This window comes from Helobdella robusta (genome assembly GCF_000326865.2).
Source record: "Helobdella robusta unplaced genomic scaffold HELROscaffold_92, whole genome shotgun sequence".
Classification (NCBI taxonomy): domain Eukaryota; kingdom Metazoa; phylum Annelida; class Clitellata; order Rhynchobdellida; family Glossiphoniidae; genus Helobdella; species Helobdella robusta.
The window spans coordinates 213094-228093 of NW_008705527.1; the positions used below are offsets into that span (position 1 = coordinate 213094).

At 35.0% G+C, this 15000-nt stretch overlaps 4 protein-coding genes across 4 annotated transcripts in view; all 4 read left to right on the forward strand.

Moving 5' to 3' along the window:
• HELRODRAFT_186218 (hypothetical protein) overlaps window positions 1-1735 on the forward strand; it is a 3200-nt gene extending 1465 nt beyond the window's left edge. Inside the window, exon 4 of the mRNA XM_009033493.1 lies at window positions 1-1735. This exon is cut by the window's left edge and continues 64 nt beyond it. Within this exon, the coding sequence (XP_009031741.1) occupies window positions 1-1060 (1060 nt within the window). The 3' untranslated portion in view covers window positions 1061-1735.
• A 1214-nt stretch (window positions 1736-2949) lies between these two features.
• HELRODRAFT_116562 (hypothetical protein) lies at window positions 2950-4920 on the forward strand. The gene is made up of 3 exons (XM_009033494.1): window positions 2950-3301; window positions 3400-3543; window positions 3660-4920. Exons 1-3 carry the CDS (start codon window positions 3127-3129, stop codon window positions 4784-4786), a joined length of 1446 nt encoding a protein of 481 aa, XP_009031742.1. The 5' UTR covers window positions 2950-3126; the 3' UTR covers window positions 4787-4920.
• Window positions 4921-6473: 1553 nt separating this feature from the next.
• Window positions 6474-11661, forward strand: HELRODRAFT_194669 (hypothetical protein; the record flags this gene model as incomplete). The annotated part of the gene is made up of 5 exons (XM_009033495.1): window positions 6474-7734; window positions 8022-8138; window positions 8541-8893; window positions 9150-9464; window positions 9808-11661. The coding sequence occupies 5 exons, from the start codon at window positions 6474-6476 to the stop codon at window positions 11659-11661; spliced, it is 3900 nt and encodes a 1299-aa protein (XP_009031743.1).
• Window positions 11662-13932: 2271 nt separating this feature from the next.
• HELRODRAFT_194670 (hypothetical protein) overlaps window positions 13933-15000 on the forward strand; it is a gene marked incomplete at its 5' end in the record, with an annotated part of 13111 nt that continues 12043 nt past the window's right edge. The window contains 2 exons of the mRNA XM_009033496.1: window positions 13933-14049; window positions 14372-14767. Coding sequence (XP_009031744.1) covers window positions 13933-14049; window positions 14372-14767 — 513 coding nt within the window. The remainder of the gene's footprint in view (window positions 14050-14371; window positions 14768-15000) is intronic.

Consider the following 15000-nt stretch of genomic DNA (forward strand, 5'->3'; position numbering starts at 1 on the left):
TGGGGGTCGTATGGAGGCCTGCCCAAGGTACCTACTAAGAAAACAACTCGATAGGTTGGACAAACTTGGTTACGTCTTTAAATCTGCATTCGAAGTTGAGTTCACGGCCTACAACAAGTCAACCAACAAGCCCGTCTTCCCCGGTGTCGACGCTGGCTCCACACTCGTCTTCTCCCAGTTCGAAGATTACTTGCTAACACTGGACGAGAACTTGCAGCAGATTGGTATAGATGCGAGCAGCATAGTTGTTGAACACGGCGAAGGTCAGTTCGAGTTTGCGTTGGAGCCATCTGACGGCATCAAATCAGCCGACTCTCTCTTCAGAGCCAAGCATGCAATTAAAGAAATCAGTCATCAGTTCGGCTACCAAGCCACTTTCATGTCAAAGCCGACGAAGGATGCTTCTCCAAATGGCCTGCATCTGAACGTGTCTCTCTGGAAAAAGTATGCCGATGGAACCCTGAAGAACGCCTTCCATGATGCCGCCGATAAGCACGGACTCTCCTTGCTGCATCGATACTGGATTGCCGGGTTGATCAAACATGGAAAATCGTTGTGTGCGTTTTACTGTCCCACCTACAACTGCTACAAACGCATCCACAAGTTCATGGCTCCGGATAAAATTGATTGGGGAGTGGATGACAGGACTGCAGCCTTTAGAGCTAAGAGTTCCTCCCATGCTGCAACTTATTGTGAAAATCGTATTCCCTCCGGCGCTTCCAATCCATATTTGGTCGTCGCTGCAACCATCATAGCCGGCCTGGATGGAATCATCAATCGACTGGACGTCCAACCAGCGAGAACCGACAGGATCGACCCGGCCACTACAGCTACTGTCGGTAAGAGGAGAGACTCGGTGAAGGACAACGTCTTTCCCTACAGCCTATCAGAAGCCTTGGATGAATTGGAGAATGATGACATAATGAGGGAGTGTTTGGGCGAAGAGTTCATTCGCTGGTTCGTACAAATGAAGAGGGAGGGAGAGATTGAAACGCTTGACAATCTGTCGGAAGAAGAACAATGGCAGAAAGAAAGAGAACTTTATTTTGAATTTATCTAATTCGAATATAGAACTAAAACTATTGTGTTGAGTCATTAAATTGATTTCATTTTACTTGCTTATCTGCTGATGTTACTCGCAATTTCTATTTTGTTTTTCATTCTCAACTCATATTCATTCGTACTATAATAATAGTTAACAGTGCAACCGATTGAAATGTTATGTACTGAACACGTGACACAAACATCAACTGTATGCTGAACATGCATTCACTATTACCTATATTTTTCTTTAAAACAATGATTCCATAAAGAGTTTAGTTAGCATTAATAGAAAGATTAGCATTACAGAAATATTTACACGATATATTCGTAGATTGGTAGCGTAAACTCATCCCAATACAGGTTTTGGGATAAGTTTACATAATAAATAACATGACCTATATATTCGCACGAAGATTATTAGTTCATATTTACATATTTTTTAGTTCGTATTAACATGTTTTCAATGATATATTATATTCTTCTATGTTTATAATCGAACCTATTTTACTGTTTGTCTCTTTGATTACAATTCAATATAATTTTGGATTCACTAAAACTTGAATATTTCATCCTAAACACACACCGCACGCAGGCACGCAAACACACACGCACAAAGACGTTATGTTATTCAGTATGAAATTTAAAGTTAAATAAACGTCTGGCTTTGTTAATTGATAAATTTAATATTTGCTTCAAATCTTCGAGTTTATAATTCAAACAAAAAAACGTTTCATCTGCTCGTGAAGCTTTATTACTTTACTTCAAGGGGGTTGGGGTAGGAAAATGCAGGTATGCGTCCCCTCCAAAAACTACGATATGTAAAAAAAATCATAAAAACATTTTTTTAACAACAATCTCTTCAGTATTTTCTAGAGGTATCAACAACAAACACACAGCTAGGTACATTGTAAACATTTTTTTGAAATTTCAACTAATTTTTGAAAAATCCCCCCTCGAGAAACTTGAACATTTTGGCCATCCCCGTCAATGTTGTCTAGATCTGGTACCGGTTAGGTAGGTTATACCGCCATACACAGTTCTTTGGATGACCAAAACTTTCAAAGTTCACCAAAATGTTAAATGTTTTCCCATTGACTATTTAGGAAATGATGCAAAGAGCGTCAAACGGTCAGAATTCAGATGTGGTTATTCTGAGTTATTGAAAATTAGGTACCTTCACTAATTAATCAACCAATTAAGAAATAAATTACTATACTAATAAATTAATTTACCTAATTGTCAATCATAAAAAAACTAACTTCTATCTGCATTAATTAACAATAAGATGATTGCTACTTAAATGATAAAAAAAAAGATTTTTGCCGATCGTTCTATTACTTGAAGCTTGAACCTTTTGATAAAAATTGATAAACCTAATAAATATATCCATATTCATTATTATTTGTGCCAATTATTATTGATATGTTTACAAATTCTAAATAAGACATCGAAAATGCTGTAATATGTATAAATATTGCAGCATACAATGTAGATGAATATTTGCCGTGTATAAAGTAACGTGCCAAAGTCCGAACTACTTGACGATAAAATATGTAAAAATACAATTACATTTTGAAGAGGTCACCTTTATATATATATATATATATATATATATATATATATATATATATATATATATATATATATATATATATTAATATGTGGAACCATACACTCTCATTTTTAACTTAATTACTCAGTGTTTCACATTTACATAATTTTTATCTTTAAAATCCTTAACTCGAAGGCACGTATAATAAACACTTATAAGATAAACAACAATGCATACATAAACTTACTTTGCATGGTAGATAAACGTAGAAATGTATAGAGATATATAGAGCAAAAAGTAGAATATAAGAGCGACGATGACAGAAAACATCACACTGGATCCGAATTTGCCAGGGAATGATATCCGAAAGATTCTAACATAACCCAAAATCCTTGTTCCTCTTGTAAAGAAGTGGACCACCATCATCTCGATGAAAAGTGTTCTGTGCTGTGACAAGCTAACGTACTCCAAGCTGAAATTCCTCGTCGGAGATTTTAAATATTTCATTTTTATCACAAAACTTTTAAGAAATGCTAGAGCAGGGATTCGATATTAAGGAACTGCACGAGGTTGAAAAGAAGATTGGCAAAAAATTCGACTATATGAGGTTTTCTTTCGCCGATTTCAATGGAATCGCAAGGGGTGTGTCTATGCCGAGGAGGCAAGCTGTGAAGGCCCTGAAAAGTGGTTTCTCGCTTTTTCTCGGTTAGAATTTAAAAAAAATTTGAAATTAATAATTTAACTACAGATAAAATAATTTTATATTTTGAACACTTTATTTATAAAAGCATTTTTTGTTAAAGGAAACATCACCTTAGGTCCGCGAGGCGAACCAAGCTCCAGCAAAGAAATTGTGGATTTGAGGTTTCCCAACTGCAACTTCATCCCCTCTCCTGCAACTCTCACCCATCTCGCGTGGGCTGGCAGGAAGAAGGATTTTCTTTCAGGTGGGTTCTTGAAAATTTTTTGAAATAATATAATCATCTAAATATTTTCATAATTTTTTGCTGTCGATTTCATATCACCCAAAACATTAAAACATTAGAATTTATTACACATTCAGAAACCGACCAGCGAGTAGTCGGTCAAGTATTATGCGAGTCAGCGTGGACGGCCCCATTCAGAAACGGATCAGCAATCGACTCGTTACCTCGTTTCATTCTCAGGCGCCAACTCGACCGACTTGAAAAATTAGGTTACATTTTCAAATCTGCGTTCGAAGTTGAGTTCACCCTTTACGACGAAAAGACAGGTCTCCCTGTTTTTAATGGTCTTGATGCTGTGACGACTTTAGTTCTCGCAAAGTTTGAAGATTATCTGTATACATTGGAGGAAAATTTGAAGATGGCTGGCGTTGAAGTTACAAGCATGTTAGTGGAGCATGGTTTGGGGCAGTTCGAATTGACGTTGGAGCCGTTGGATGGTGTGAAATCAGCGGACGCTCTCTTCATCTGCAAGCAAGCAATCAAGGAAATCAGCATTCAGAGAGGTTACGTGGCGAGTTTCATGTCGAAACCGAGCAAGTACGCCTCAGCGAACGGACTGCATCTGAACATGTCGTTGTGGAAGAAAGAGGAAGATGGAAAACTTGTCAATGCTTTCTACGACGATAACGATCAATACGGCTTATCGAAAGTCCACCGCTCCTGGATAGCCGGATTAATCAAACACGGAAAGTCCCTCAGCGCTCTTCATTCACCGACCTACAACTGTTACAGAAGGTTCCACAAATTTTTAGCTCCGGACGTAATAACGTGGGGTATCGACGATCGAACGGTTCCATTCAGAGCGAAGAGTTGCAGTCCATCAGCAACCTACTGTGAATGTCGTATGCCATCGGGGGCTTCCAATCCCTACTTGGTGGTTGCCAGTGCGATCGCAGCTGGAATGGATGGCATCATAAACGAGTTGGAGCTGCCGGAACGAGCCACAAACGTCATGCTTTCGATCGATGCCACCCCCGAGGGCGGCAGGCAGGCTGATACAGAGAGTGTGAAATATTTTCCGTACAGTTTGGCAGAAGCTCTGAAAGAATTGGAGAGAGATGATCTGATGAGGAACTCCTTAGGTGAGGAGTTCGTTCGCTGGTTCGTGCAACTGAAGTATGAAACTGAGATTAACGTTCTCAGCCCGTTGAACGATGAAGATAAATGGATAAAAGAGAAAGAATTATACTTTGAATTTATTTAAATTTATGAAGACACACATGCAAAATATGAACCCTAGTTTGATCATTTCAATGAAAGTTTCATATCATGTTTTATATATTTCACATTCCCTATCAATTAATTGTGTTCTTTGTTAAATAAATTTTTTTAAAACTACCCGTCTATTCATTTCAATTAAAACTTTGAACAAAACGTTACAAATTAAGAAAAATGACTGAAAAATTAAATATTTAACCAGTAGCATATATATAGAAAATATCATATATAATATTTATTACATAGAACATACTCTATAGCCTATATATGACCAGGAGCAATATTTACAATGGTGTTTATATTAAGAGGAAAAAATTAAAATAAACAACATGAAACGTATCAATAACACAACATTAACAACCTCAAAAACGGCAACAAAATCAGAAGAAAACATTAAAAAGTTTTTTCTAACATCATTTAGGACATTAATAACATTTGTTGAATAGCATTGACAACATCTATTGGCGTAGCTAACCTAATTATACCATCAGAGGAGGGCTTCAACTTCAGAGCTTCAATGGAAGCATTCTTTAATTTGAACGCACAACATGTTGTCCCATCCTAAGACCCTGGTTTAATATCGTTTTCTTATTCTCACTTTTTTTTAAACTCGTATTTTTCACTCTTATGCTAAATCTGCGTTTACTTTTTCTGACCCTTTCACCTGGAACTCTCTACCTTCTTCTCTGACTACTTCTCCATCACTTACGAAGTTTAAAGCGGATCTCAAGACCCATCTGCTTATAAAATTTATTGAGGATAAAGAATATACATATTATTTATTCTACATATATTCATGGTATATAATATATATGATATATATATATATATATATATATATATATATATATATATATATATATATACACATATATATGTATGATGGCAGGATACCACGCATGGTATTAAAACTTTTGCCTTTTTTGATGATCCTTCTCTTCTCCTTCTTGTTACTTCGTTAGTCTTATCTAGGATTGATTATTGTAACTCGCTCTACTATGGTCTTCCTGACTCTATACTCTATCCTTTAAGTAAAGCTTTTAACTCTGCTGCTCGTCTAGTTGCTCGTGCCCCTTTCTTTTTTCATATATCTCCATATCTTGTTCTCTTGCACTGGCTACCTATAAAATATATAATAATTTTTAAAATTTGCACGTTTATGTATAAGTCTCAATCTAAATTATTTCCTAAGTACTTATCAGATATATTAATTGAACCCAAACACCCGGGTTTACGATCGTCTTCTTCTTCTCGCTTTTTCTTAACTCGTGTTAAACACACTTTTGCCAAATCTGCTTTTGCTTTTTCTGGTCCTTTTCTCTGGAACTCTCTACCTACTTCTCTGACTACTTCTCCATCACTTGCAAAGTTCAGAGCGGATCTCAAGACCCATCTGTTTTAAAAATTCATTGAGGAGAGCTGTTGAACATCACGGAAATAGCGCTTTATAAGCTAATTGATTCATTGATTGATTGGTTGATTGATATATCCATGGTACCACGGTACCACGAGTGCGGTAGTTAGTAAGTGATAATAACTGTTCTTTGTTTTTGTTGTGGGTATTAGCTTTCAGATCTTTGATTTTTCCAAAACTTAGTATTGTAGTTTATTTTGACAAATCTTATATTTTCATCTTATCGAAATTTTGAAATAAATTAATAATTCGAATGGAAATGGCGAATTTGGAGCCATTTTTGACGTTTTGTTCTTTGAACGGAACTTCCAAGGTGGACATTTCCGATCCCAATCCAGGGAGCGATTTATCCGGAAATATCGACGACGACCCTAACCTTCTCCAAACGAGTTCCTCTGACATTCACAATCAACAAGCCACGATCAAATTGAAAGGGGCCGAACAATTGTCAGTGTTGAATTCTAATTTTGGTTCCAAATTGAACGAAGTAGGAGATGGTGACAAAATTGAGCTGAAAAATATTTCCACTGCTGCTGACACTTTGAGTTTGGTCAGCAGTCTAAATAACGTTGATGACATTGACCAACAGCCCACGCTAACTACACTAAATAATGCAATTTTAACAAACGTGCCTTCAGAAAATTTCATGCAGCAGCAACAGCAGCTGGAAGATGATGAGATTAACAAAGTAGACATTGGTAGCTGCAACTTGTCACCAACAATTATAACGTCACCAATACAACAAAATAATGACTGTACAAAGATGGCGATACCAATCCCTATCAATGTCAATCAGTCACCATTATTTGCATCCACAAATCAAATTCAGTTGGCCATCACTGGGACGTCTGATCAGTTTGGCTCAGCACCTTTAGGTTCTAGTCAGAATCCAATTAGAATAATTCAACAGGGGAATCAGTTTGTTCCTTTGCAAAACTTGACCCAAGAACAACTTGCTCAGGTAGTTCAGATTGTTCAACAACAACAGCAGCAGCAACAACAGTGCAACAACATTCAGACAAATTCAACCATACAAGGACAGAACAAAGTCACGTATAAAATTGTGTATCCAAATCAAGGCATTAACAATAATGTATCTAATCATAGCATCATCAACAACAACAATAACCAAGGAACAATAAAAGTCAAAAAATCATCTGAAACTATCGCAAATGTACTTTCAAATCGGTTCTTAATGTCAGGTAGTAACAGCAGTAGCCACCTCTCTCACCATCCTAAAAAAAAAGCCATCAGCACAGAGGCTGCAGATGCTCTGATGAGGTTAAACAAAGAGCAGAAGAAAAAACACCGGCCTAGAACTAGGTCGGGCCGTGTGTCAAAACCTCCCCAATATATGGTGAAAGATTACAAACACATTCACCCCGTTGATTATGACGAGGATTACGACGACTCAGATGGCGGTTATTCTGATTTTAAACTGAGCAGCGGGGAAGAGAATGATGAGAGAAAGAAGGAGTGCAAGAAGTCTTCATATTACAAGGATTCTCATTTGTCATTATGTAATTTGTTTGTTTGTTTGTTTGTGTGTTTGTTTGTATGTATGTTTGTTTGTATGTTTGTTTGTTACTACATTGGTTGATATCTGTGTTTAAAAGAATATTTGCTTATAAATTATAAATATCAAATGAATGAACATGGACCAAAAAATTGTTTTTCTTTAAAACTTCTTTAATAGTATAAAATTTATATTCCAATCTTTCTTACCTTTAAACAATACTTTAAAAAGTAAATAATTTCTTGAATTTCTCACTTTGTAAACTTTGTATTTCAAATTGCTTAAAATTAGTGTCATCGAAATCGAAAAGATTTAAATGTGATTACTGCGAGAAGTCATACATTGGCAAGGGTGGCCTCAACAGGCACTACAAGCTGAACCCGACTCACGGAAAGCCCGATGACGATGGTAAATAGGGATGGGTGGTTTTATTTGTTATTTTTTTTAAGATAATACTCACTCAAGATAGTTTTCTTTAATAGCATAACTGGTTGGTTAGATTTGCAATCTTTGTAGCTGTGTATTTTATCAGTTATACATTCTGAGTTACTATTGTTAATAGTATTAACATTTAGTATTGTTTCTACTTCTTTTTAATTCTTAGAATTAGAAATAAGTTTCTTTTTTAAAAAATTTTGAAATGAGATTAATGATATATTAAAGAAAAAAAATTCATTGAAAAATAAAATGAAACAGCATTAAGTAGAAAGAATAAACTAATAAAACAAGCAAGTAACTTTCTTAATCTTAAGGCAAGCTATAGAAGGATAAAATGTAGTTGATGGCTTACTGTAAATAACTTTTTCATAGGCCCGCTAGACATGGGCGACTCGTACTACAGCAGTGATAGCTTACAGAGTGGCGTTGGCATGGCTAACACCAGCGACTCCATCACAAACTTTCCGTCATCATTCGAACATCACCACCAAAAATCATCATCGAAAGATACAAACCAAAACAACAACAACGATGATGATGTCACGCTTTCTCTTGAAGTTGACACGAATGCTGGCGACTACAAACAGCATGGTGTCGATGGGTACCCTGAAGGGTCGTCTAGGAAAGGTCGGAGAGGTCGAATGTCGAATTTAGGGGGTGGGACTGGATTGGGGGGTTCAAATGGTTTGAGTTCTGCTGAGAAGAAAAAGTTACGACTCATTGAGGTTTGGCTTTGTTTTATGATGTTTTTTTTCTTTGTTTGTTTGTTCCTTGTTTGTGTAATATAATCACTCACTTTGATTTATCAGCATTCAGATTGGGCAGTATGTTTCTTTTACTCAATTTTTGGATTTGTTTAACTATTGTAAAATAGTGCTTGCTTGCTTAAAATATTTTCAACTTTTCAGTTTTATTTATACAAATTTTATTTCATGATTATGTTCGAAATTCATTTTTTTAAAATTATTTCCACATCACTAGGTGGCCAAACTATGTACAGATGAAGACATCTTGGATTTATTCATCCAGAGATGTTCCTCCACCATCTCCCTCTGGAAAATTTTGATGTCAAAAACGACGAAACTCTATGACTCGAGTATTGACAGTTTGATATCAGAAGTTAGCAACCTCAATGAGCAAGTTAGCACGTACTTGAATGAAAAGCTGGTGCCATTTTGTGAGGAGGAAGACGTGGAAGATGATGAGGATGAGGAGCAAGAAGAGGGGAGAGATGGTGATGAGATGAGAGAGAGTAGGAGGATTGTTCATAGTCATGGAACGAAAAATGTTTTTGAAGTCAGTGCTGCTGGTTTATTCTGTCTATCTATTTTTAGTTTTTTAGATTTTTAAAAATCCACTATTTTTGAAAGCGTCTATGATTTTTTTTGATACAGTGACATGAACATTCGACATGCATTTATTGTGTTTAAGTTGCTAAACTGCTCTATAGATTGTCAATGTACTCACTCAACAACTACACTGTTACATGTGTGTTTAGACATTGTTTTATGCATGGTCTTTTCATGTCTTAGTGCATTCATGTGTTAATTGAACTGAAGGGAGATATTGTTGTTGTACATCTTCAACGTTTCAGTTACCTTTGACTAATTATAATCTTTTAATTTTAACTTTTCAAAAGATGGTGGATGAAAAAATGGCCGCCTGCCTGAACGTTCCGATAGGAAAGTACATAGTGAAAGTGGATGAGTTTTTTGAGGGCTCTGTGCAAGCAGAAGAACCAATCAACTACCAGGACGAGCAGCACAGCAGCGACAACAACAACATGGAATCATGTGCAACAACAATATCTTCCTCCAGTTCATCCCTATCTACGACGACAAAGTTTCGTTTTGCCGCAAGCGACGATAACAACGACAATAATGCATCGACTCGTAAGGAAAGTGTTTATCGTTCGAAAAAATCTAGAGCCCGAGATTCCGACATTCCAATATCACTGCCACTTAGAAAGAGGTTGAAATTATCAGAGCTGAGCCAAGATGGCGATGAGTACTTACTGAGTAGTGTCAAAAATCAGAGAAAAATTGTCAGATTTGATAACGATGATGAGGAGGAGGAGGGGGAAGAGGATGAAGATGAGAGTGGTGATGGTAGAAATATTGCAGTGGCATCTTCGTCATTGTTGACGGAGCCTACTGATGCTGCCAACATTAATGCTTCTGATGACAATAACGGCGACTCTGTTGCTGTCACTGATGACGCTAACAAAGCATTAGTAGCTGATAACAACTATGATGATGTCACTAATGATGGCTCTGAATTTATGGTAAGAAAAGAAGAAACCACTCCTACTAAATTCATCAACATACAGCCAATGAATGATCCCTCATATGGCATTGGTGATGGCTTGGATGTAAAAAATGAAAACGACAGTGTTCTTATGTCAGCCCTAAATTCTGAATTATCATCAATCTCGTCAGCAGATTTGACTACAGCTACTGCAGCTGCAACAACAGCTACAGCAGCTGTTACCTTAGCCAATGCAACTGCAAATGCAGTTAATGAAGATGAGGTGACTCAAGGTACATCAACAACTTCTGCTGCTACTACCTCTAATGATACTGCTTTTACTACACATAATAGTGATGATGTCCTAGCAGCAGTTTCAACTTCCTCTGGTCAGATTGATGGGAAACAACTGGCTACTACCACTGAAAATTATTCAAGTATTTTGCAAGGTGAACCATCAGCAGCATCTGTAGCGACGACGACAGCAACAACAACCACGTCTCTGAATGAAAATCTCACAGGTACTTTCGATCACAAAATCGTTACTTCGTTGTTGCAGCAATTGAACCAGCAACAATTGCTGCAACAACGTCAACAACTACAACAGCAACAGCAACTACAACAGCAGCAACAACAGCAGCAGGCTCAGCAAGTTCTGACAAGTTGTGATTACTTTACAAGCGCAATCTTCCAGGGTGAATCTTCGTCCAATGTTGCCATTATGAATAATAACAACACTCAACTATTAGCTGTCTCGCCTTTCACGAACGTCTCAGAAATCCAAAGCCATTTTCAACAACAGCAGCAACAACAACTGCAGCAACAAATCCAACAACAAATTTTACAACAGCAACAACAAAAGCAATTAGAACAACAACTTTTAATGCAACAACACTTACAACAGCAACTATTGCAGCAGCAACAACAACAGCAGCAGCAGCAAATTTTACAGCAACAACAATTACAGCAACAACAACAACAACCTCAACAAATCTGCGTCACTTGCTATCCACAGCAAGACTACATACAATTGCAAGAAAATGCACAGTACGTGCAGACAGAAGATGGCATGGTTGTGGTTAAAAATGTTGACGGTTCTTACCAAATTTACGGCACAATAACCCAAAATATAACAATAGAACTGTTAGAAACCCTTTTTAACGCTAACAACAATAACGCTAACATCGCTAACAGTAATCTCAGTACAAATAACAGTACACTGAATAATCTTGTTAACAATATTTAATCTTCAGTGTGTGTGAGGATTGAACTGTTATTATTATATTTTTATGCGTCAGTTTTATTTTCGTCTTTTTTTTGGAACTGGAAAAAAATTATCGTCATTTGTTATATAAACGACATCATATGTTATATAATTATTGTATATTTGTGTGCGTATGTCTGTGCGTTTACGCGTCTGTCTGTTTGTCCGCTTGTGAGTTTTTTTATTTTTAAATTACCTTTTAAATAACTTTATTAATGAACAGAACATTCTCTATTTATATGTACGTACGTGCGTAAATATATATGCATAGATATGAATTTTTTCGTAATTTATTCAACTAATTATAATAGCAAGATATCATTAATCGATGTTTCTTGTTCATCTTTTTAGTTTTTTTTTTTGTCGCGTCCATTTATACGGCGCAAACTTACTTCGAGATCCTAACCAGCTCTATTGAAGCATATTAAGTCATTACCTGTATATGTCATAGACATAGAAACTTGTATAGAGTTTCAATATCTACCGTATATATATATATATATATATATATATATATATATATATATATATATATATATATATGGTATTGTATACTATATATATATATGTAGTATTGTGTGAATTCTACCGAATTGCTGTTGGCATTGATCAATTTAAAGTTTGTCTTTTCAGTTTTGCTTACTAGAATTTCCTGGAAATTCTTCAGTTTAATGAATTCAATAACGAATTCAATTCAATAAATTGAACAAAATTCTAGTAAGGAAAATCGAAAAGACAAACTTTGAATTGATTAATGCCAACAATTCGGTAGAATTCATACAATACTGTGTAAAATATTGCCTCTTTTAAACATATATATATATATGTATGTATGTATATTTACAATATATATGAATATATAATGGGCCATATTATTGTTTTAATGCAAAAATATAATGCTTAATTTTTTTTCCTCAATAATATCAACTTTTGTAATCTACCAAATTTTTTTATACGTGTTACCGAAATAACTGTTATATGTTTTTTCAAATATACATTTGAATTTAATGTTATATGTGCGTATATGAATGAAAAAATAAATATTCTGTGTGGATATATTTATTAATATATTCTTCATAAAACGCATAGTATCTTTAAATATACTGGTTATATTTTTGCTTTTAAGTTTTGATTGGCGAAAATTTTGAATTGAATGCATCGTTTGTTGAAAATGAATAGCGCCTAAAAGGAATAAAAAGGCGTCATTTGATTGTATAAGTGTAATTTTCATATATGTTTGTGTTTTTCTCTTGATTATTTATTTTTTCCCCTGTTATAAGAATAAAAGTTTTGATAAATCAGGCGATCCGAGTCTCTGGTCCCGTCAGATGTCGAAGGACAATTGGTTCTTGTCAAATTTGTTTGTCGGTATTTACGCAGGGACATCACTGGTTTTGGTACCGAAAATGCGCCGGTTTCGAAAATAAATAACACAATTAAAGTATCGAAAAATAAATCATTAGTCGAAAAAATAGCGCTCTAATTTTTTTATTCGTTCGGTTTGAAATTTGATCGCAAATTTTTATATTTTTGTCAATAAATTTTTAATTTTTAGCTCTGAAAACGTGTTTTAACTTGCTGGCGCCACACTCAGTGACTGCATTTTTGGTTTCTATGGTTGCCTGCTTGTGCTGTGCCACTGGGAGCTCACTTGTGTGTCATTTTGAGTTTATTTTATTTTCGTAAATTTAATTTAAAAAATAGTTGCAAAATTAGTGATAGCTTAATCATTTGGTTATTTATCTGAATGCTGCTGGCTCACGATTCAAAGACTTGAATTTTCGTTTTTGTGTGCTGCTCAGTCAACTAATCAAGCAAGGTTTGTTTTTTAATTTTTAAAATTTAAAAGTTAAATTAAATGTATGTGAATTTTTCTGTTCTATTTCAGATATATTTTCTAATACTCCTACTTTAATTAAAATTATAGATTATATTTCCGTTTGAAAACAATTTAATTGAAGTTGTCACTAAAGAAAGATTAATAATAAGTAAAAATTAATAATCTTTATTAGAAATTAGATTAAATTAGGAATTCTAATTTATTAAAAAAAAAGTTAGTTGATTAAATTTTCTTTTTAAAATTTTTAGATTTTGTTACTTCTTTACTAAATAACAAAGATGAATAAAATTATATAAAATAGATAAAGATAAACTTTTCACTTTGAAGAGCATTCCTTAAATTAAATCTAACAGACAAGAAAATAAGAAAAAAACTTGAAACACCACCATCACTGTCGTCAAAATCCAGAATTTATGGCATCACCAACATCTCAACCCGGAAGTATAAACTTTGATGCACAAAACATAAACCTGAACCTGGATGATAGAGAGGAAGAATATGAAGAAGAAGATAGGAGGAGAGAGAATGAGGTAGTACGGTGAATCATATGGGAATTGGTGATAAATTATGAATGGATGTTTGGTGAATTAGTGGTGAATTAATAGATTGTTACTGAATTTTTGGTCAATTGTTACAATTGTAAGGTTTTAGCTAGGAAATTATTAGTGATGAATTCTGGTAACTAGTGAATTAGAGGTGAATTATGGATAAATTTTTAATGAATTTCTGGTCAGTTATAAATATATGGTGGTCTTCTAATGAAATATTGTTGAATTGGTGATGTATCAAAATAAAATGTATGAATTATGTCAATTAGTTAATCAATCAATTAATTATCATAATTTATTCAAGTTGCAAAACCTCATCACTGATTCGTTCGACGATGTGCTAGAGGATTCAGAAGAAGACGGTGATGACGACGACGACGACGCTGAAGATTATGAAATTAGTTCTCATCATGATAATAATCTCTCCGCCACTCAAAATAGCATCCTTATTACAAGCAACAACGAAAGTATCAACAACAACAACAACAACCACATTGACATCAGTAGCAAGTTCTTTCCTAGCATCAACAAACTTCAAAACTTCTCACAGCAACAACAACAGCAGTACTTACAACTACAACAACAACAACTGCAATATCCAATGCAACAACAGCAACAACAGCAACTGCAATATCCAATGCAACAACAACAGCAACAACAACCACATAAGTTTTTATACGGTTACCAGAACAACAACAATGTTGATGATGATGATAAAGACGATGACGACGATGATAATGATGACAATCGTAACGATCATCATCATCGTCATCATCAGGATGTTTTTCATGATGATGATGATGATGATGATGATGATGATGGTGGTGGAGGTAGTGGTGCTGATAATGATGATGGTGAAAACCAAAACAACAACATCATCGACTACACAGGTAACACTACCGTTGTTGATAATAATATCAACAACAATAGTTA

Bases quoted from the DNA above. Each gene is read 5' to 3' on its own strand.
- HELRODRAFT_116562 (XM_009033494.1), top strand. From the start codon at position 3,127: ATGCTAGAGCAGGGATTCGATATTAAGGAACTGCACGAGGTTGAAAAG. The intron at 3,302-3,399 runs GTTAGAATTTAA...TTTTTGTTAAAG, and splicing joins TGGTTTCTCGCTTTTTCTCG to GAAACATCACCTTAGGTCCG. The intron at 3,544-3,659 runs GTGGGTTCTTGA...TTACACATTCAG, and splicing joins GAAGAAGGATTTTCTTTCAG to AAACCGACCAGCGAGTAGTC.